The sequence below is a fragment of the Quercus lobata genome, chromosome 11 (assembly GCF_001633185.2).
Source record: "Quercus lobata isolate SW786 chromosome 11, ValleyOak3.0 Primary Assembly, whole genome shotgun sequence".
Classification (NCBI taxonomy): domain Eukaryota; kingdom Viridiplantae; phylum Streptophyta; class Magnoliopsida; order Fagales; family Fagaceae; genus Quercus; species Quercus lobata.
In genome coordinates this window covers 13,337,165-13,360,284 of record NC_044914.1, presented here as the reverse complement: position 1 = coordinate 13,360,284, position 23,120 = coordinate 13,337,165, and the positions used below count along the sequence as shown (strand labels likewise).

Genomic DNA, 23,120 nt, shown 5'->3' with positions numbered 1-23,120 from the left:
TTAGATTACCTTTTATTCTTATATCCTTCATGCTTATAAAATTTCTAGAAAATTAAAGATCAATAGCTATGTTATCAATAAATTGTTTAAATTGCAAGTTTTTGTAATTTAAAATTATGCATAAAATATAAGGCTTATAGATCATATAATAAATAATATTCGATTGACACTAAAGTTGGCATTTATATTAAGAGTATAAACAACTTGCAACTTAACAGTTAAATTTTCAAAATATATAGTAATGTTTATTTTATTGAGTAAGGTTGTAGCCTTATACTATAAACAATTTTGTAGCTAAACTTTGTCATTTTTATCCTTTTTGAAACAATCAGTTGCTCATTAGCCTGATATTTAATGAGGTTTTTGTCCTATAAAATTTGTTTGTCCTTAATTTGCTTTTGCAGATAATCTCCTCCCATTTGCATTGCAAGACCATTAAAATTTGCTATAAAATTAATCTTGTTTTCTTTCATAATTTAATATAGATCTGTGTTGTTTGATTTTCTTCACTTTCTCGTGATGACTCAAACTAACTTATTAGGAGTTCTAGCTTTGTATTTTTTTTTTCTTGTCTTTCTTTTGTATGGTTTAAGTCCGTTAACATTTTAATTAAGAATAAGAGCTATCTCATTTTTATGAATTTTTAATGGGTAGTGCTTGGTCTTCTTAACAAATTCAGCTTTATTTCTTGATCCTAAAAGCTTAACAACAGCCGGGCAGAGAATCTGTTGTTCAAACTTCAAACCAAAGTTGTAGTGAATTGGAGCTCAAAAGAAAAAGAGTAAACAGCAAAATCATGAAATACCCTTTCAAAAAAAAAAAAAAAAAACAGCCACGTGACACTTAGTAGTAGAGAGAGACATAAGGGTGGCAAAATTGTAAAAACATGGCTATAGACCCGCCTTGGGCTACGTTTGAAACGCGGTTGTAGGCTCACACCTATAGCTGCGTTTTCTAAAAGACGGCTATAGGTAAAAACGTGGCTATAGTAAAGCCTCCTACATTTGTTTTGTCTATAGGTTTTTTTTTCTTTTGCTAAATCACAACTTTGTGCACAAAATCACAATTTCTTGCTAAATCAGAACTCAAAACAGATTAAGAGTTATGGGGGAAAAACATGGAAATAAGAGTTATGAGAGTGTAGATACATATTGAAATAAACATATTCAGTCAGGCAATTCTAGTTAAAGAAGAGTGTACCAAATAATGACTGAATAGAAGGTCTCTTGGGCTTGTTGGTTTTTTTCTTCAATTGAGCTGCATTGAGGTTAGCCTCTAACGGTTAGCGAAAGCTAAGAAACAAAGTTTCAAAACAATTAGATACATCAGGCTATAATGGCCATTAAATAAAGTCAGTTTTTTTTTTTTTTTTTTTCTTTATCTGGTATTAGTATCAACTCAAGCTAGGAACTACTACTGCATACCCGCCTTCATTTAGCAGCCCAGATTTTGATGTGTGTTTCCAAGTAATGCTTTCTCCTTTTATTTAGTGATTGTTTAGATTCGGCTGAAAAAGCTAGCGCGTCTGCGTCTGGCCTTTTTTTTTTTTTTTTTTTGCACGTGTTTCTAGGTAGGAGACAATTACTGTTCACGCACACAAAGTTACTATTCATGCACTGTTCATAGGACCCACAACCACTTTATTCAGAAAAAATATTAAAAATGAGTCCCACGATACTATTCACATATTTAAAAATTATTTTGCTACAGTGTTTTTAATTTTCAGTTTTCAACAAAATAAACTGTATCCAAACGGATCCTTACAATGGTCATTTGAAGTGGGATTAATTGGCAAGAGAGAGTATTTTGTTTTCCTTCAACTTGATTCTTCTTATGGAGGCTAGAAGCATACTTTTAAGTCCACTAATAGAACGGAGCCTAAGGTGGGTTATCTAACCATAAAGCTCAGCATATGTTGAGTTATGAAGTTTATAATTATATAGATGTTTGCTTGCTTCTGGATTAATTGAATTCTAACGGGTGATGGGTCTCTGCCCAAATGCTTAACATAAGAACTGCAAAATCCACAATTCATTAATTTCATATTTACAGTTTACCAAGTATAAAATTAAGGCATGGCCCAAAAAGTAAGGGGCGTGAATTTGCAACTTTCTATAAGAATGAATTTAGAAAAGTCATTTGAGTGAAAAATAAAAAGTGAGTCCTAATAAAAAGTATGACATATCTATCAATGAGAACTATTATGACCTTGATATAAGTTTGTAATTCACATCAAGTTTCATAGGGGTAAATGAATACTTGTAAAAAGTTTACCTCTTTTGGACTTTTGAATGTGGGGAAGAATCTCAGTGTAACAAGTATCCTTAAAGGAAGTAATCAAAAATATCTTGACACCAAACTACAATCACAAGGTAAACATGCATCATTTATCAGAAGAAGAAATTAACAAAGAAAAAAAAATGGTAAATCACACATAAGTGGCATGAACCCATATAGAAAAAGAAAAGAAAAGAAAAGGAAATTTCCATAAAAATCACAAGTGATGATGAAAAAACATTAAGGCACTTAGTGTTTTCCTAATCAATAATTGACCAATTTATTTACAATTAGATGAAGGTAAATTTTGAGTTAGAAATAAATTGCTCTCACAAAATTTTTTCCACCAACATTTTCACATTAATTTTAACACACACATATCCTTCACTCTTTCAAGCCTTTGTAGATTTGCTATTCTTTGCTCTTATAATTATTGCCTCAAAAAAGAAGAAAAGAAAAAGGATAATATGCAATTTATGCAATTCAATATCAAGTTCATATCCACAATTATATGACATAATTAGTGATTATAGAGTAATATTATTCCCTATGTCCGCCCCCCTATCTGATTCAAAAAACTATTGAACAAATTAGAGCATTTAAACTCAAAATTAAATAATAATAAAAATAAATAAATAAATAAATAAAAACTATCAGCAGAACTTTTTAAGATTCTCAAACATGAGTCATCCGTAATGATAGTGCACTAATCAAAAAATAAAGTGCAGGATAATGCATAGTTCAGGATAACAAATAAACTATGCACACATGAATCCAAGGTATTACTACACCAGGACATGAAATTACTCTAAAAGGAGAAGAAGAGGGGGGAGGGGGGAGAGAGAGATCATGAGGCTATATCTCCCCAGATGCATAGATGCAATAGGTCCTCCATATCCAACCATGCCAAAAAATGGCTGCTGCATAAATACAGAAACAGTTCATAATAAACTGAACTAGCATTGCTACTAAAGGAAACAATAATGACCATGATAGTTATGGTTAAAGAGGTTCTCTTTATAATATTAGTATATGATAAATTATGGAATGTCACAAAAAGCTTAAACTGTTCCCCCCCCATCCATGGGTGGCCATAAACTACCACTTAAGTGAGGCCAAACACATTTGATTTTTAACATTTTAAATGGAAGGTAGAGTGGAGACAAGGATCAAGCTTAGGACCTCCTGCTTTGATATCATGATAAATTAGCAATTGTTCCAAAAAGCTTAAGTTGTTAGGAAATTTTGAATTTAATTACTTAACCATAATTCAAATAGTATATAATAATATGAAAGATGGATTTACTCATTTACATTAACCGAAGTTATTATTTCAACTTTCAATGACACAAGAGATTACCTATTCGCACATGCATTTATAAATCTTAAAGATTCCATTATCATCACCAAGCAGTAGTTAATTATAAATAATGGCTTCAGAAACACAGGAAAATAGCAATATGGTATAATACTTAATGAAGGCCAAAGCCCTAAAAATTACCACTATGCCCCACAGTAGGTGCCCATGGTAGGATATTCCTTTTAGATGGGGCCAGCTGAATTAATCTGATTATCAGCTCCCACATATGCAGAAAGTAAATCTTTATAAGCTTAATTTAGCAAAGATATTTTTTCTCCTAGTTTGGTAATAGAGCAAACAGTGTTTTCCAGTGAATATTGTTTACTACTATTGTTTGAAGTTTAATTTGTGTCTATTAAAGAAATAATACTGGAGGAATATTTACATAATGAGCTAGAAAAATATTGGATGCTGGCCCTCTTACTGTGTATTTCTTTTTTTTTGATTATTAAACCACAACTACCCCTAAATTTTAAGTCTTCACGCTCAAACCATCTCGAAAGGCATTGCTGGACATCTCAGGGTACAGATTTTTAAAGCCTTTAATTGCCAGATGCACATAACTCAGGTCGCACAAAGTCTGCATCTGCAGGCACTGAAATGTCAACGGTAGGTCTCAGTTGGGCACATACTCCAATGGCTCCATGCACTGGATCCGACAGGAAGTTGCTAATTAGATCCTGGTTTATGGGTACACCACTGTCCACTGCAACCAAGGCCTGCTGAGTAAGGATGTAATCAAAACGTGGAGCCCATTTCCTAGATCCCAACCGTGCTGTTGTTGAACAATTATCAACCATGAAGGAAACTCCACGAGCATGCATAAAGGGATTCAAGGAATCAACTGACTCAATCACACTTTCATTAATGATCTCAGAGTACGAGTGACCTTTCTCCCTCAATATCTCAATCTGGGCCATCATTAATGCCACATAAACACCAGCAGTGAAAGGATATAATGGACCTAGGTCTCCTGCAGGCCGTGCTGATCGGACACGTTCACCAACTTTCCACATCCGGGTCTGATCAATTTTACCCATTGGGAAAGCTGGTAGACCATCCTTTTCATAAAAGCGACGCCCAGCCAAGACAACACTCCGGATCTCACTACCGCTGGCCACATCTTCATAGCATTCATACAAGATGTCCATACAAGGGTAATATGAAGCACTATATGCAGTCTCAAATACCCTTTTGTCCTCTTCAGACAAGGAATTGTATACAGCCAACATGCCCTTGGTCGAGATGGTCTTTGATATTATCCCTGTGATGCACTCAACAGTGTTCTTGTAAGCCAGATCTTCACTCATTCCATTTTCTGTGTACCTTCTAAACAAGGACTCCACGATTCCATGGACAGCACCAAGTAAAATGCCACGCTCCCCAAAGATGTCACTTTTATATTCCTGCTCTAGAGTAGTGGCAAATGTGAAAGGAGAACCAAGAGCAATTGACCATCCAAGGGCAACATCTGTGGCTCTACCATCAACATCCTGGTGGACTGCAAAACTGGAATTAATCCCTGCACCATTTATTTCTTTGCCTTGGACATAAAGTCTCCTTACGGAAGGACCCATTCCCTTTGGACAGACAGCAATCACACTGATGTTTTTGGGGAAGTCAAGTCCTTCTGATTGCAAATGGCCAAGAAGAAACCCATGGGAAAGCCCAAGTATGCTGTTTGGTTTCATGTGGGAGAATATTTTCGGATAATTGTCAGCCTGTGCAGAATCAGAAATTAGTAGCAACACAAGATCACTGCTGGAGACAGTTTCATAAATATCGCCTAGAGTGCCACTTTCTTCAGTAAAACCAGCTGCGCGAGCTTCAGCAAAAGAACGGGAGCCCTTTCTGAGTCCAATCTTGACAACAATATCAGATTTTGCTTCAACAAGAGAATCCCTTAAATTCTGAGCTTGAGCAGGTCCCTGTGAACCCCAGCCAATAACACCAATCTGCTTAATTCCCTTGAACGCTTCAGGCAACAAAGGGAACAAATCTCTTCCTCCTCTCACAATATACTCGTCATGGCCAGCAAGGTTAACTTTCTCCTTGTTCAACACCTTAGTGTCGAAATCAAGCAAAGTGGGGGCCTTGATGGCTGGAACAGACACCATTTTAGCGCCGAGAGAGGACCCAGTGGAGCCGGTAACACCAGAGGTGGCTCTGAGAGCTTTGAGGCCCTTAGAAAAGGAGGTGGCGAAGCCTAGACAGAAAGGCTTGGAAACGGGGATTAGGGCCTTGGAGATCGACGATGAAGGGGCTGATATAGCTGCTGCTGGGGCGAACGATGAGGTAGCCGCCGACATCGAAGAAAACCCAACAAAGAGAGGCGCAGAGAGAAAGAGAGAAATGACAGCTGTGGTTAACTAAAATAAAAAATACTGTGTATTTCTTACATAGGAAAGGTGGTAACAATTTGATACGGAATATTCTTGATGGTGACAGTTAGTGGGGACACCTCACTGCTTGAATATTCCAGACTCTTCTAGAAGAGTACCACCCATAAAACACAAGAATATAACCCTTATAAAATCATCTTTCTACTTTCTAAAAGAGTCAAATTTGGGCAATCCTTAGTTCTGACAAAAGATAACAATTTCATTATAGCTGGGTTTCTATTTTGTTTTAATCAAGAATTTATGTACCTAATAACAAAAGATTTTGGAGCCTTAAAAGCAGTTAATGTGTCTTATAATGTTTCTTGATTCCCTAGTTTAATGTGTCTGAATGAAAAATCTTTTTTAGCAAGTCTACTGATTTGAAAATCAGGTCTCAATAACCATATTCTATTATTGAATAAAAAAAAAAAACTCAATTTGGAAGAAGATATCCCCAATTTGATTTCATCTTCAATTTGGAACACCCTCACTAACTTATTAATTATTGCTAGGTGGGAAAAAAATATTTAAGAAGAAAACCTCCAAAATGGAGAAGAACTGATCTGCTCCAACCCCAAAATACCAGAACGCCAAAAAATTTGAACTTTTATGAATGAAGTGCAATTTCTTGAGTAATAATGAACAATAATACAGTTGAAGCACAAATAACAAGTCTGTCCACTAGAATGCAGGGCATTCTGCCAATTTCAAAGGCAAAATGTACAATGGCCATGCTTATAGGGTACTGATATGTCAAACAGTTTCTAGGACTCAAAAACACAAATTTCAATGAGCATATTAGAAACTAACAAAAACAAAGGACTTACTTTCAATCGCAGGATTTGAAAATAGCAAAAAATCTTCTTCCAGTCCAATCACAAATATCTTGTGTGTTCTACAGTAGTCAAGAATAAGATCCTTCCAACGTTGTACCTGCTTCTCAGGGGTGTCCCTCACAGGCTGCAAGCTGACAAACATACACCAAGGTATGTTATAGAATGAATCACAATTTCCAAATGAAAAATAAGATTCAATAACACAATGTTGAAAAGATATGTCACAAAATAATTAGTAAATATAGAAAGAGAGAGAAGAAGATTACATGAAGTATGGAGGGTAATTGAAGAAGTGAGGTAGCTTAAAATCAACTATTTCTGCATATCTCAATTATAATAATAATGATAATAATTGCAAAATGAAGAACAAAACTGAAATTTCAGAAGCAGTCATCAAGTCAAGTGGCTAATCAGCAAGCAACTGTACTAACAACAGTAGATTCTGTGTTTCTATATTCGAATAAGGCCTTATCAGGAACAAAATTTGAGTACATTTGCGTGATCTAGAGAGTGGAGAGCCCTAACCTGCATGCAAATGCACTGCAAAAGAACAAGGCAATTAAAAAAAAAAAAAAAACTCATATCATATAAACACAAACACAACACTCTGCATATATAAAAAATGAGAAACTGGTTGTGTTTAAATGAGCTTTTTTTCAGCAGTATCTTTTGTTTATTGTGTAAAAATTTAAGTAAAGTCGTACATTCTCTTATGATGTGAAAATAAACTCATTGAAACCAAACTTAGACCATTATTGAACTAGTTATACCACAAAAGTACTTCCTCAAAAAAAAACCAGTAGCTCATTCAACATACTTGTTTGGCATCAAAGTAAAACTAATACTATATGTGATTCAAAGAAATTCACAATTAGTAACAGACACTATTTGTGATTCAACTAGTTTGAAATTTAAAACAGTGCTTGCATTTTCAGATTTGCCTTAGATCAACAATTTTTACACAAATTTGAATCAAAGTAACCGAAACAGAGTCCACACCAGACTGCGATTCACCAAGTGGGTTTGATTTTGAAACATTCGGCACCACAAACCTCCTATTTTTTCTACACAACACTGGCAAAGCCACCACGTTGACCACATTTCTGACTCTCACACTCTCTACAACCACACTCTGATTCCACATCTTCCCCAAAACAACCTTGTTTCACAAAAAACCAAGACTCGATGACCCACCAGCCATTACAAACACTCAGAGAATTCGACAAATTATTAAGCAATTCCCACACACCCCCCCCCCCCAAAAAAAAAAAAAAAACTACAAACCACACTGTAATTACACACAAAAACACAGTAGCGAGCTGATCAAAATCAGTAAAGTCACAAAGGATTCATTAAGAGGAGACGAAAAAGAGTGTGTACCTTGTTTGGAATGAAGGAAAGTTAAGGTCTTTAAATGGACTTTTAGCGCACAAGTGAGGGATGTGGAGACTCGGTAGAGTGAAACTGAAAGTGGAGGAGGATCGGTGGTAGAGAGGGGTGGGTTGAAGGTGAGGGTTTGTGAGTCAAAGGGAGAGAGTGAGAGAGAAGGTGAGAGATCGGGATAGAGATCAGAGAGTAGTTTAGGGTTTTTTTTTTTTTCATATTTTTTTTTACCAACTTGTAGCCGCGATTTTAAAACACGGCCTAAGCCCAACCCACAAAAACGCAGCTCAAACATACCAAAACGCGGCAATAGAGCTGATCTTTGGGCTGTATTTTATAAACGCGGCTGGTGTAGCTGCGTTTTTACCGAATGTTGCTCAAAGCCCGTCTATAGTTGTGTTTTTGTAATCGCTGCTTAATGAGTTAGTATTATATTCAGGTTGACATAATTGACTTGTTTAATAAAATTGTTATGTTAGTATCCAATCTATAGAACTCGTTTGACCTGTTTAACCCGTTTAATTAAATGACAATTTACTAATATACCTTTCAAATCCTAGGTATATAAACTTATTAGTTGTTGTGGTCTATTTTCTTTAACCATATTATGATTGATTATTTGTGATATTGAGATATGCATTAGTTTTGAATGATTATTTGTGATGCAGTTACTTATTAGTTTTGAATTTTATATTAAAAATATTTATTTTTTTGGTTTTTCATAATTCAATTTGGTTAATAATACTTTTTTTTTTTTTCATTTTGATAAAATCTAATAAATAGGTTGACACGATTGATCCGTTTAATAAATAGGTCGTATTAGAGTTGAAAAATCTTGGCCCGTTTAATAAATATGTCAGGTTAGTGTTGACCCATATAGTCGGATACTCATGAGTCAATACGACACGAATTCGACACGTAAATGTGAAATTCCACCCCTCAGAGACATTATTCAAATATAGCGTTAATGTTTTGAAGAAAAGTTAGTCAATAAAAGAGATGTCAGCAATATTAATAATAGACATGTGTCACAAGTTGAGTGGTGATACATGACGTGGGATAGAGGATGTGTTCTCCTAAGGATACTAAGAGAAAATATAATTAGAATTCTTAATTAGTCTCCAATTTTATGCTATGTGTGCCTATTTTCTTCCTAATTTTGGTGCAGAATGCATTGTTCAACACAAAATACGAGGAGTTAAATTTTTTTAATTTTAATGTGTAAATTTACACCATTGTGAGAACCGAAAGGTTCAACACGTTAAAAGTTAAAGAAAAAAAAATAATTTAAATTCAAAGCTCATAAAAAATCTAATTAGAATTCTCAATTACTATCCAATTTTGTGCCACATTTCTCTAATTTCATCTTAATTTTGGTGCCAATGAGTTGTTCAACACGAAATATGAGGAGTTAATTTGTTTAGTTTTAATGTATAAGTATACACCATTGTAAGAATTGAGGGGTTCAAAAGGTTAAAACCTAAAGAGAAAGATATAAATTAAAGTCAATGCTAAGAGAAAATTGAATTAAAATTCTCAATTAGTGTCCAATTTTGTATCATGTGTTCCTAATTTTTTCTTAATTTCTATGCCAAATGAGTTGTACAATACAAAATATGAGTTAAATTTTTTAATTTTAATGTATAGTGAAAACCGAGGGGTTCAACATGTTAAAACTTAAAGACAAAGATATAAGTTAAAGTAAAAACTTAGAGAAAATCTAATAAGAATTTTTAATTAGTGTCTAATTTTGTATCATGTGTGTCTATTTTCTTCTTAATTTTGGTGCTGAATGAGTTGTTCAACACAAAATATGGGGAGTTAACTTTTTTTAATTTTGTAGACAAGAACCTGAAATTGTTACACACTTGCTCCGGGTATGTCCATTTGTAATAAACGATTGGGGGTCTTTTGAGGGGGAGAATCCAAAAACGCAGCAATGAAGAAGATGATTTTTTCCTGCTGTTCAAGCATTTGCAGAGTATTCTGAGCTTACCTGATCTGGAGAGGTGGGCAGCCACAGCATGGGCTATTTGGAATGCAAGAAACAGATATTACTTTGAGCAGGTTCAGTTACACCCACGAATTATCATGGAGGGAGCAACAGGCTTGGTTGACGAGTATCAAGGATTGATGACAGCACAGGTGTAAAACAGGGTCTTCGTCTTCATAGGACTGCCTTTGGTTGTTCATGTTATGTTTCCAATTTTACTATTTGGGGATACTACTGCTAGTTAGTATCTCCCCCAAGCCAATCTGTTTCGGTGTGGCTATACTTGTATCACAGTGTTTTGAAAAAATAATAATTATATCGTCTTTGTTAAAAAAAAAAAAAAAAAAACACTTGCAAGAGGCCAATTTTGGGATTCTAGTCGAAGTTTAGGCAATCAATTTAGAAAGATACTCTCCAAGCTTCAACAATTTTTTCGACTTGTCAAAACAAGATAAATTTCAAGATTTTGTAAAAAATGATGAACTTGCAATGCGCATTAATCTGTAGCTAAAATCCTTGCCAATCCTCCTGTGGCATATGACCCGCACCCTTTTTTAACTTAAGCATGATGGCAATTGGATTTCCTTTTTGAAACTCTTCTTCAGTAGATTGAGTCAGATACTTATCTAATATTTCTCAAACCAGCAGTACTTGTTTATCCCATCTTAATTCCAAAATCCATTAATTCACAATTCATTACTCATTAGCAGAAAGTAGAAACTCTTCTGCAATAAGTGTTTACAAAACTCGGTTTAGATGACACTAGCTAGTTACAAAACCAAAGGATACATAAAAAAGGCCATCATCCAGTGTGAGTCTAGCCAAAGTAGGATTTTGGAAGGCGAGATTTGGATATGGTCCTAACCTTCAGGATGTTGCCCAAACAATCTAAATTTTGCACATGGCTTGACAGCTTGAGACTCTTACATAGGAAAGCTAAAAATGTAGAGAATCATTTACTCTTAGATCATGGAGATTTAATTCCATCATTTCAACCACTTAAAAGCCATAATCACACAATCCTTTTTTTTTTTTGGTTAAAAAAAGACAATCACAATGGAGAGCATTGTAGAGATATTGTGGGGAAATGCAATTCAAAGACAATAATTTTGCAAGAAGTATGTAAAAGGTTACAAAAAGTAAAGCATAAATTCTGTTTTCCTGAATTTTGTGGCATGCTTAGGCACTGATACAACTGCTTTGTAGCCTAGCAAAGTGAATTTTTTTGGCTTGCCAAGGCATGCACTTTAAGTCCGCTATCCACATGTCTTCTAGAATATGTTTCATAATAATCAAATTGTGAAAATGTGATATAGAAAGGGGCTAGCCCCTGAACATCCAGACTAAACCAACAAATCTACTACTACACTAGACAATCAATAAACTAGAATGGAGCATCTGACAAAAACCTCAATAGAGAACTTAACGCTTCCAGATAATGAGAAAACGAAAAATAATGTTTGGGTAACCATAGGAAACCATGTTTATGTCATGCTACACTAAATGATAAGCAAGCAACCATAATAAAAATGGTAATGATTTGTATCTTCAAATGAACAATGCTTCACACACAAAAGATTTTTGTAATTGAATAATTATAAGGTTTTTTTGAATGAACCAAGACACATCTAACTGAATAATTATTCCGAGGCACAAGAAAGTTGCAAAAAGAAAAAGTTGATAAGCTTTTTGTATCCAACCTTTACAGGGAAAATTCTCGATTTCATATTTAGATTCCCCATTTATGTTTGGATACGGAAGTTGTAATGTTAGGGATAATAGATATCCATTTCCAAGAACTAAAACCAAAATCAAAATCTCTCTAAGTTTCACATTATACATTTGCTAAATAATGTTTTAGGGGGCAAATTTCACATGGGTTACAATTGGGGGGAAATTGAAGCAAATGGCTTCATTTTCAATTTGAACCTGCCGAATAGGGAATTTCAGGTCAAATTTCACAACTTTCCCAATGTGCTCCAAAATTCCTAGAGGAAAGAAAATCTCTCAAATTGGGCCCAACATAAATAATAGAGAAAAAATAAAGGTTAAAACCACCATTCATAAACACAAACCCATAGGATAAAATTCAGGAAAAAGGGATGAAAAATGGTTACCTGAGATTTAGGGGCAGATGTGGTGAAGATCAGTGAAGAGGAGCAGAGTTGAAAGAATGAGAGAGGAAGCGAGTTTGTTTTTTTTTTACTTTATACACTAACCTATTCTACCAGTAAATGGTAACCCCCTAAAATGATTTAAATGGTCATGAGGAAATAGTGGGTACTATAAAATGACCTTATCTTTTCATAAAAGATCGAAGGGGAAATTATAATACGATTTTTTATTTTTTATTTTTTTTTATTGCAAGATGGAGATTTGGCAAAAATTTAAAATTGATTCTTTAATTTTCAGTCTTTTTTTATTTCAGTTCTTTAATTTTTAAATTTGTCATTTCAATTTTCTAACTTTCAATTGTTGTCAATTCGGAACTAAAACGACGTTTTTTTTTTTTTTTTTTATTTATTGGAATTAAAAGAAAAGAAAAGAAAAGAAAAAACTGTTATTAAAAAAAAAACAAAAAAAAAAAAGAAAAAATTCAGGGGAACGATGACCCCCTTACCTGAAATAAAAAACAAAGAAATATTGAGAGAGACCCAAATCCCTAACTCAAAGCAAGCCAGTCATGACTCTACCCCTATAGACCAATTCTAGGTGGATTGTAGATGAAGTAGGAGGGCAGCGAGTGAAGCTGGCATGCATGAATTAGGTGTCACACATAGTCATATTATACACTAGTTGATAACCTGTGCAATGCATGAGAAAGGTATTAAGTATAATATATGATTTAATCTTGGTTTATTTATTAACAATTATATATTATAAAAGGAAGAAGAAAAAAATTCTTGTATAATTATTATTATTATTTACAATGTAGAAAAAAAACTTATGGAACATAATTTTTTTTAAAAAACAAGTCATTATAAATTAAAAGAATTTGTTAACACACTTGGAATTGAATTTGTTCCCCAAAATATGTAGCTCTTTATCTAACTTAAAAATATAATCTACAAAATATGAATTTATACTTTGAAAAAAGTTTTATATCCCTAAACTTATATTTAGGGGTTTCTATTGTAGCAACCACACTATCATTTGTTTAGAGAAATTTAGTTAAAACCCAATATTCTTATCCCATAACCAAAGATTCTCAATTAATATAAAAAAAATAAAATAAAACGGAATATCATACATATCAAATTCTATACCCATTTAACAAAATTTGCTTCACATTGAATATTCTCTAATTTTGTAACAAATAGACAATCCTCTTCTACAACATCCAACAACTAAACCTTAAAATAACCCAACTTAAAATTTGGAATGGTGAATAATATTAGTGGATAGCAATAACCACAAAAATTATCTTTTTCTGATTGCCAACATTAATAGGCTAAATGGCTATAGTAAATCTTTGTATATAGAGAACAACCATATTGTTTAAAACTAAATTAAATGAATGGGTTTACAATAGAATTAGGTCTCTTGGGCTACACACATAAACCTAACACCTCTAACAATTTAAACATTCTTGTAGGGACGTCAAACAATAAATTACCCACAATAAGAAATCCACAGCCAAAGAAATAATTGGTGCCATGTTGAAGTACATGGGTTATGCAAAATACACGCGGGAAGTGAAGAGTCGGACGAAGCAACACACCAAAAGCAAAAAAGGGGGAAACTATTGAAATATAAGAAATATAGCATGGAAATATAGCTCATATTGATGTATACTACATAGACACCTTGGAGATTCAAGACGAAGCAACATACCAAAAGTTGTCCAGTTGGGACTCTGATTCGTGGTGAAGGGATCGGCATGTATGACATTTTTGTTTTTGTTTTTTTAATTTTCTTTGTACCTTAGAACTAAAAGCTCTTAAATAAATAAATAAAAAGCCGGTATTTTTGTTTTTGTTTTTGTTTTTTAATACACTACTTCTTCTTTGTATCCTTAGAACTAAGAGCCCTGAGCCCTTAAAAATATGAGAATGCTTGGGTCTGGAAAAAGAGCCATAGGTATTTTTTTTCCATAAGTATATGTATATCCAAACGATCTTTTGGATATGCTTAAGGAAAAAAAATAGAAGGATAAGGACAAAAAAGCAATTTATGATGATATGATTTTATAGAAATTAATATTAATAATAAAAGGATTAGAAGAAGAATTTGGATTGTAATATTAATATTAGAAATTATAGATGAATTAATAATAAAAGGATTAGATGAAGAATTTGGATTATAATCAAAAGACTGGAACCCATGGTGACTGAGGGCCTTAGCAAGCAGCCCATGGATGCCATCTCCAAGAAGATCGCTTCCATGGGATTCAACTGTGTTAGACAAATTTGGCCACTTTTCTTGGTCACAAATGACTCACTGGCTTCTCTCACTGTGAGACAGTCCTGTCAGAGTCTTGGGCTGTCTGAATCCATTGCCGAAATCCAAGCTAACAACCCTTCCATCATAGATCTTCCCCTCATAAAAGCTTACCAGGTAAAATACCTATTCCATTTTTTTTTTTCTAGATTTTATAAACTGAGCAGCCATTCTTATGTTTTGGGCTGTGTCGTTTTTTATATAAATAGATCCTAAGCAGAACATGGGAATTAATTACGTTAGGCTTCTTCATGGGTATGGTTTGATCTAAGTTGGGGAAATACCATGGAAAGACTAGTTCATTCTTTTCCCCAAATTCTCAAGTTAGGGATTTGGGTCTCTCTCAATATTTCTTTGTTTTTGATTTCAAGTAAGGGAACGACAAATGTTTTTTAATAACAGTTTTTTTCTTTTCTTTTAATTCTGAAATTTATGAAAAAAAAAAAAAAAAAGCCAAATCGATGTCGTTTTAGCTCACTTAACGGCAATAAATAACTGAGATCTAATGAAGTACCAAATTGACAATAATTAAAAGTTAGAAGACTCAAATGACAAATTTGAAAGCTAGAGAATTGAAATGAAAAATGTTGAAATTAGGGGGTCAATTTTAGATTTTTGCCTAGAAATTTTATTCTAATTTAATTTAAGTGTATATATGTATGAAGCTCTCTCTCGAAAACTTGAACCTCGATTTTTTCCCCCCTACACTTAGATTTGTTGCTACATGTAAGGGTAAGAAGATAAAATCAACTCTACTTTCTCTTTCTATATTTTCACATTCTTTGTTTTGTATATACATCTTTTTATCTTTCTATATTTTCTCATTCTTTGTTTTGTATATACATCTTTTTGCCGTTTATGGTGGTCTGTATATATAGAGGCTTATGGAGTTATGGCTGACAAAAGGGTAAATCTCATATCTTATGTTACAACTCCTACCAACGTCAACTCTTCCTCCTTTCCCATCACAACAACGAGGAAGTTCACCAATTGCACCATCAAGACACTTGAAGCAGTCACTGTTAGAAAGATCCCTCTTGTGCATTGGGTCAAACCATAGAGCTTCTTTGATTCTCCAAGCTCTAGCTCTCCAACTGCATACAGTTTTGGAGTAACAGATGCTTCTTTGGCTAGGAGGCTCAACAGCTCCCTTGTCTTTGCATTTAATGTTGTTGACTCACTAACATTTCTCAAGTTATACATGTAGAACTTGTTTTGATTATCAATTTCGCCAAAGAAATCCTTGTTCAAGTACTTCACAAGACAATTGTCGTACCATATAATGGCACCTTTATTATACGGGCAAAGTCTGTGAATTTCATTGCTAGCCTCGTTGACACAAGTCATGCAGTCTGTGGTTGCAACATCACCACGACAAAAGGGAAAAGCAACTATTACGGCGAACCATCCAACTCGCCGTGATTACATCTGTTCAATGTAAAAAAGTTGAATGTTTGGTGTTGCGGCACAGTAATTTCTTAGGCGATTTTGCATTTATAATTTTATATATAATCATCACTTTGTCTGGTTTGGTCACATGATCTAGAAAAAGATAATAAATTTGTTTTTTCTAATCCAGTTTCTTGGTTTTCGTCTACCAGTTATGGTTTGACCATAATTTAAAAAAGAAAAAGAAATGGAAAAGGTAAAGGTTTGTGTGTTTGACCATTAAAAAAAAAGGATTTGTTTTTTCTGAATCTCTCTCCCTCTCTCTCTCAAATTCTTTCTTTCTACCACACTAAAAATCCAATGACACACCTGTTGTTTCTCAAAAAATTTATTTATTTTTTATATAAAAAGAGGAGGAATCATATGTATTGTCTCATCCATCGCTACCTGGGATTCGGGTAGCTTGATCAAAAAAAGAAAAGAAACATAAACAGATATGACACTACTAGCAAAAAGAGATACGTAATTGTGTGAGAGTTAGTTTAAATAAAAAAATTTATTGTTAATTATTACACAAGAGATGTATTAGAAGAGAAGTAGGATAATATTAATATATATATATATATATGTATGTATGTATATATACACAATTAATATAGAGTAGTTAGCAACCTTCTCTCTTTTTTTTTTTTTTTTTTTTTATTATAATTGTTATTGTAATTTGTTATTTTATTTTATTATTTGTCACATAAGAAATTGGCAACCATAAAATGTAGTACTACATTATTGTTTTAAAATGGGTAAGAATTCTTTTTAGTGCTCTTGTGTATTGGATAGGATACGAGGTTGACACGTGATCATTTTATGACATATGTTATGTCCCGTATTATTTCCAATAAATAAAAGTATTAGAGATAAGTTAAATTATTTAAAATTTCTATATAGTTATGGTTTAAGTTTTTAACAATGTTACAAATACAATAAATTTCACAATTATTAAAGTAATAAATTGTGATTAATGTATACATCATTTTTACATAAGACCACTATTAACATCACTTTTCTTTTATTCCAATGCCACCTCAATAATTGTAAAATTTGTTAAAAATTTATTGTGATATTAGACTTTCTGTTAAGTTTTTTGAAGTCATCCATCCTACTTGTCCATTCAAGGATGCAAAATTTGTCATTTATCCATAACAATCATAAAAAGAAAATTTATTTAACAACATATGAGGATGGTTGAAAGTTGAAACATCCAACAAATACAAAGCATGTTTTATTTCTGCATTCTTCCATAATGGAGAATCATCATAAGGGTGTTCCTACAAACACTTTATTTTATGTTACGACATATGGGTAGTTCTAAACCCTAGAACATACATAATCTAAGAATTGACAAATGGGTAAATCTCATATCTTATGTTACAACTCCCACCAACAACTCTTCCTCCTTCTTTCCCATCACAACATCGGGGAAGTTCACCAATTACACCATCAAGACACTTGAAGCAGTCACTATTAGAAAGATCCCTAGTGCACTGGGCCAAACCATAAAGCTTCTTTGATTCTCCAAGCTCTAGCTCTCCAACTGCATACAGTTTTGGTGTAACAGATGCTTCTTTGGCTAGGAGGCTCAACAACTTTCTTGTCTTTTCGTTAAATGTTGTCGGCTCACTAACATTTCTCAAGTTGTACATGTAGAACTTGTTTTGATTATCAATTTGGCCAAAGAAATCCTTGTTCAAGTACTTCACAAGACAATTGTCGTACCATATAATGGCACCTTTATTGTATGAGCAAAGTTTGTGAATTTCATTGCTAGCCTCATTGACACAGGTCTTGCAGTCTGTGGTTGCAACATCACCACGACAAAGAGCAAGTCCATTAGTTTGGTATGGATACGAACCCACTGAACCAAGACCAAAGCCCTGGAGAGGGGTTTGATAGTAAAGGTTACCCAAGAGCTTTTTTAGGTTTGATCCATATGGGTCATTGGTGGTGAAGTTCTCAGAGCTTGAACAGAAATGGAAGAGAGGGCTAGCTCCAAAAATGGTTTGGAGAAAGAGAGCAAAGGTTAAAAAGTAGATGGAGAAGGTGAAGTGTGAGGAAGACATTGTCAAAAGGATATGAGAGGATGATTGATGGGTTTAAACTTTGGTCCATGCAGCTGTTATTTATAGTAAATCTCGTGCTTACCATTTCTTCTTACTACTGTTCAAGTTGACAAGAAATTGTCAAAATTTGCTGCGTTAATTGTAAAAGTCAAAAATGGGGAAGCTCAAAATGCACTAAAAATAAACTAATTATCCAGAACGTTGAAGGTTCACTTCGTCAACCCCAATAATATATTGGATTGCTACGAAACTTAGGAGGTGAAATAATCACCTAAATATTAAAAAGGATAGTTCTAAAACATTATCACAAAAGCTGTTGTAATTATTAGATTGAAAAAGGCGTAATTAAGAAAATCACAACTGAGGATATCATGTATGGTAATAATAGTCACAAATAAAAACAAACTACTTGTCCAAAAGTTAACTTCATTTTAAACAAGCTTTAAACTTTGTTGAGGGGAAAATTTTGATGTTCTCAAATAGAATATGATAATAAAATTGGATAAAATTTAAGTTTTGTGGCTTTTTGTGATAGTTTATATCATAATCCAATTTAGATAATGAGATATGAAACATTTGTGATTAACATAATAATAGAGTAAAAAATATTTGGGAAAACCCAATAACTTATTAGTGGTGTTTGAAAATAAATAGGTAGTATCCAAATAAAATTAGGTGTAAAAAAAAGGTACCCTAACAAACTTCAATCAAAATCTAGTGTAAAATTATATATTTATTTATTTTGCAACGGGTATACACTTTTCATGCATAAAAATTGGTCATTTTCACCGGATAAATCATAGATGGAATTATAAAATGGGTTCTTTTAATGTATGTTCTTAGAATATACATTAATCATCAATTTTAGAAAATTTATTAGGAAAAATTAAAAAAGTTGTCAAAAAATTAGTTAATTTTTAATTTTCACATAAAAAGTATCTTAAAATGGTTTATTAATATATGTCGTAAAGGCATATGTGAGTAAAAACCCTTATAAAATTTATATTTTCTTAAATTTTCAAGTATAAAAATAAAGATTTTAGATTAAATATGAGACAAAAATCAACGTCTAAGACAAAGTATATTTACCTTTTAATTACGTTATTTAATGCTTAACACACAATTAGGCTTGACAACTTCTTTTGTATAAATTGTATCTATTATTACCATACATGATATCTTCACACTACAATAAAATGTATTTTTAGCGACAAAAATTTTTGTAAGTAAAAGTCCTATATTTCGTCGCCTAGTACCTTTAGTGATGAATTCTTCTTTTTAGTGACGAAATTCATTTCGTCACTATAGCCCCATCGCTAAGAGTATTAGCGACGAAAACTTTCAACAAATTTCGTCGCTAAAGATCCGAGTTGTTTTAAAATAAAAATACTTTTAGCGACGAAATTATTTAGTCGCTAAATGTTTTCCCGGTAAAAAATACTATTCAGCGACGAACTATTTCGTCACTACATGTACCTTATTTTATTAGATAATATTTAGTGACGAAATATTTTCGTCGCTAAAACTATAGTTTGAAAAATTCAGCTATATTTAACGACAAAAATTTTCGTCATTGAAAGTGTTTTTTTATAAATTTAGTTATATTTAGTGACGAAAAATTTCGTCACTAAATGTAGCTAAATGTGATGGAAAAATTCGTCACTAAAGCTACTTATCTGTTTTCATTATTTTCCTGTATGTAACCTGTCATTACATTATTAACTCCTTACACTTGAATAACACATTAATGTCAACTACACATTTATAAGAAAATGATCCATACATTCCAAATGTAAAAATAAAACAAGTATTCTATTCAATCCATCCATACAAATTGTTTCCAACACATACAATAATACAAGATGTTTTATAACATACAATAACATAAAATACTAAGGGCTAAAAGAAGATGTCCTCAAACATCTTCAAGTAATGCCAAAAGAAAATGTCCTAAAAGACACCAATAAGAAATTTGTACAAATGTAAAAACAATACTACATTAAAATTGTAAAGTAAAAACATTAACTATGTTATAAGAAACATCTCTATTGAATATTTGTGTGTGTATATATATATATATATGTTCATCTAAGACACAAACTTCAAACCCAATTTGGTTGTCAACCTCACATTGCATAATTCAATTACCACATATTTGCTAGAACTAAATCATTTACTACATAATTCAGTCAAAGACACATGCTCATATTACTTGCACAAATTTATATTTAACACCACAATCACAACCACATATGCCAAAAACATTTCAAAAATGTAAGGAAACCCTTTTTCTAAAATTAACCCAATCTCCCATATAAATCAAAACCCAAATGATTTCTCAAGAAACCCAACTCACATGGTTGCCAAACAACAAAATCTATTTCGTAACTCATATAGGCAATTGTCAAACACTTGGTAAGCAAAAGACACATGCTCATATTACTTGCACAAATTTTTATTTAACACCATAATCACAACCACATATGCCAAAGACATTTCAAAATGTAAGGAATCCCTTTTTCTAAAACTAACCCAATCTCCCATATAAATTAAAAACCCAAATGATTTCTTAAGAAACCCAACTCACATAGTTGCCAAACAACAAAATCCATTTCACTCCATTAAATTAAAAACCTCCAATAAGATTTTAAATTTACCAACAAATATAACAAACTACTTCTAAAACAAAACCCACAACATAAAGAGCAATCCTAACAATATTGGACAAAAACCTAAAGATATTAGAAGGTGGGTCATGGAGATGTTACCTTAGATTCATGTTAGGAGAACTCAAACCATGGGTAAGAGTTTGATGATTGAAAATCTAGTAGAAGCTAACCAAGAGACCAAGAGGGAGGAGAGATTTGGTAGAGAGAGAGAGAGATAGAGGGATGTGTGTGTTTATGTTTGTATTTGAGTTCGTGTTTGTGTTAGGGAGTGAGTGATAATGAGAGAGGGAGGGCTGAAAAATTTTTAAGTGAGTGGGTGGGAGAAATAAAATTTTATGTGGGAAATGAAAATTTTTTTTGGCTGAAATTTAACCCATTTAAGTTGTACTCTTTAGTCATGAAATTTATTTCATTGATTTTTCTAACTTTTTTGTTACGAATTATGATTTCGACACTAAAGCTGTCGGTTTATAAGCATTGGACTTTTGGTGACGATTTAGTTTCGTCACTATTGGTTACCTTCGGCGACGAAATGAGTTTTGTCACTAATATTGTTCAAAGCAACATCTATAGCAATGAAATATTTCGTCACTAAAAATCTCAACTTTTAGCGATAAAATATTTTGTCCCTATAGTTTAATTAAGTTTGTACCTAGTTTTTCCCTGTTGGCGCCCTTGTTTCAAATCAACAATAGCAACGAAAATTACTTTTTGTTGCTCAATGTTATAATTTTTTTCATTATTAGCGACGAAATCCATATTTCGTCACTAAATCTGTAATTTTAGTGACAAAAAAAATATTTCCTTACTAATTTTCGTCGCTAAAAATACATTTTGTTGTAGTGTTTTTTGAAAATTTAAGTGAAACTCGATATTGCTAATGTTGAGTTCTATTTAAGAGTACACATTGAACTTAACTTTGAGGATATTAAGTTTTACGCAGAACTCGATTTTGTTAAAATTGAATTTCAAAACATGGGTATCTTACTACATAGTTTGAAAAGATCTACATTTTGTTACGTACTTTAAAAATAAAGGGTATTTATCAATTTCCCCCCTACTAGCCTATGATAAAAATAGGCTAAACCCTTCTTGAAAATTTTATTTATTTTATAACAAATAAATTTATATAAATATTTAAAGTTTGGCCCCCAAGAATGGTCGACTAGCCTATGATGTGTGGCTCTCCTATAAAAAGTAAAATCATTTGTAGCATAAAATCATTTGTAGCCTATGAAATTTATTTTTTTATTTTTACATTTTTAGTGTTTTTTTAATTATTATAATTAAAAGTTCATTTAGACCGCTTAAAACAGATTGTTTAACCTATTATATTAACCAAGTGATTACTTAGATTAATTTTCAAATCTAAGTTAAACACAAATAAATCATATCATGCAAAGATGCGGAAAAGTAAACAATACACGATATAATGACCTAGGAAAACCAATGAAACGAACCGTTTCAAGGTAAAAACCTAGAGAGGATTTGATCTAACTATTCTCAAGGTAAAGTAAATCCACTATAAGATAATCGAAGTTTTTACAAACAGATTTAACCCTAAATCTATTGTTACCTCATGTAGTAACTTACTGACATGTCCACGTGCAAGCTCCAAATTCATGAACTCCTTCTCTACTTGGATTCACACCAACACAATCCGCATTGTTTGTTACTTTGAGATCCTGTAATGATCTTGTAGTAGCAACTTCTACAATACCAGATCTTGAGATTCTTTAAGGAATATTGATGGTAGAATACTTTGATAGGCCAAAAACGAATTGACCTCTTGTGATGAATTAATTAATTAATTAGCCAAGTTTATTAATTAATCAAATTAACATGCAAACGCGTGGTAGCACAAACAAATCACCAATAAACTAAAGTATGCAGTGGAAATTAAATTGACACGGTGATTTGTTTACGAATGGGAAAAACCAACACAGTAAAAACCCCACCGGGTGATTTTAAGGTCACCACTCCCGAGAATCTACTATTATTACAACAAACGATTACAAGTAAAAGAATCCCAGTACCTTATACCGACCTACAGTTGAACTCTTTTACCCCAATACTCAATTGGACTTATTTTGTAGTGACAATCTAACCTTGTAATACACGGCTCCCAGTACGTGACTAACCAATTGTGCGGATCCCAGTATGCGACTTCAATCACCAACTAGAGAAGGTTGTTGGTTGCAAAGTTCTTCAGTTCATCACACGATGAAAATCGAGAAGATCCTTGGTTACAAAACCCTACGGTGCGCAAACACGC

At 32.8% G+C, this 23,120-nt stretch overlaps 3 protein-coding genes and 2 long non-coding RNA genes across 5 annotated transcripts; all 5 read right to left on the bottom strand.

Moving 5' to 3' along the window:
- Positions 1 to 156: 156 nt before the first annotated feature.
- On the bottom strand, positions 157 to 6,935 carry LOC115967950. Its single transcript, XR_004086602.1, has 3 exons — positions 6,846 to 6,935; positions 2,275 to 2,359; positions 157 to 1,257 (listed from the first exon to the last, which is right to left on the bottom strand). It is a non-coding gene; the product is annotated as an uncharacterized LOC115967950 (long non-coding RNA).
- Positions 3,941 to 6,812, bottom strand: LOC115967947 (ketol-acid reductoisomerase, chloroplastic-like). The gene has a single exon (XM_031087104.1). It carries the CDS (start codon positions 5,944 to 5,946, stop codon positions 4,180 to 4,182), a length of 1,767 nt encoding a protein of 588 aa, XP_030942964.1. The 5' UTR covers positions 5,947 to 6,812; the 3' UTR covers positions 3,941 to 4,179.
- A 2-nt stretch (positions 6,936 to 6,937) lies between the features above and the next one.
- LOC115967949 lies at positions 6,938 to 8,319 on the bottom strand. Its single transcript, XR_004086601.1, has 3 exons — positions 8,235 to 8,319; positions 7,121 to 7,394; positions 6,938 to 6,985 (listed from the first exon to the last, which is right to left on the bottom strand). It is a non-coding gene; the product is annotated as an uncharacterized LOC115967949 (long non-coding RNA).
- Positions 8,320 to 15,591: 7,272 nt separating this feature from the next.
- On the bottom strand, positions 15,592 to 16,081 carry LOC115966416 (cysteine-rich repeat secretory protein 38-like). Its single transcript, XM_031085653.1, has one exon. It carries the CDS (start codon positions 16,015 to 16,017, stop codon positions 15,592 to 15,594), a length of 426 nt encoding a protein of 141 aa, XP_030941513.1. The 5' UTR covers positions 16,018 to 16,081.
- Positions 16,082 to 17,447: 1,366 nt separating this feature from the next.
- Positions 17,448 to 18,176, bottom strand: LOC115969557 (cysteine-rich repeat secretory protein 38-like). Its single transcript, XM_031089234.1, has one exon. The coding sequence runs from the start codon at positions 18,174 to 18,176 to the stop codon at positions 17,448 to 17,450; it is 729 nt and encodes a 242-aa protein (XP_030945094.1).
- Between the last annotated feature and the right edge of the window lie 4,944 nt (positions 18,177 to 23,120).

Bases quoted from the DNA above. Each gene is read 5' to 3' on its own strand.
- LOC115967947 (XM_031087104.1), bottom strand. From the start codon at position 5,946: ATGTCGGCGGCTACCTCATCGTTCGCCCCAGCAGCAGCTATATCAGCC.
- LOC115966416 (XM_031085653.1), bottom strand. From the start codon at position 16,017: ATGACTTGTGTCAACGAGGCTAGCAATGAAATTCACAGACTTTGCCCG.
- LOC115969557 (XM_031089234.1), bottom strand. From the start codon at position 18,176: ATGTCTTCCTCACACTTCACCTTCTCCATCTACTTTTTAACCTTTGCT.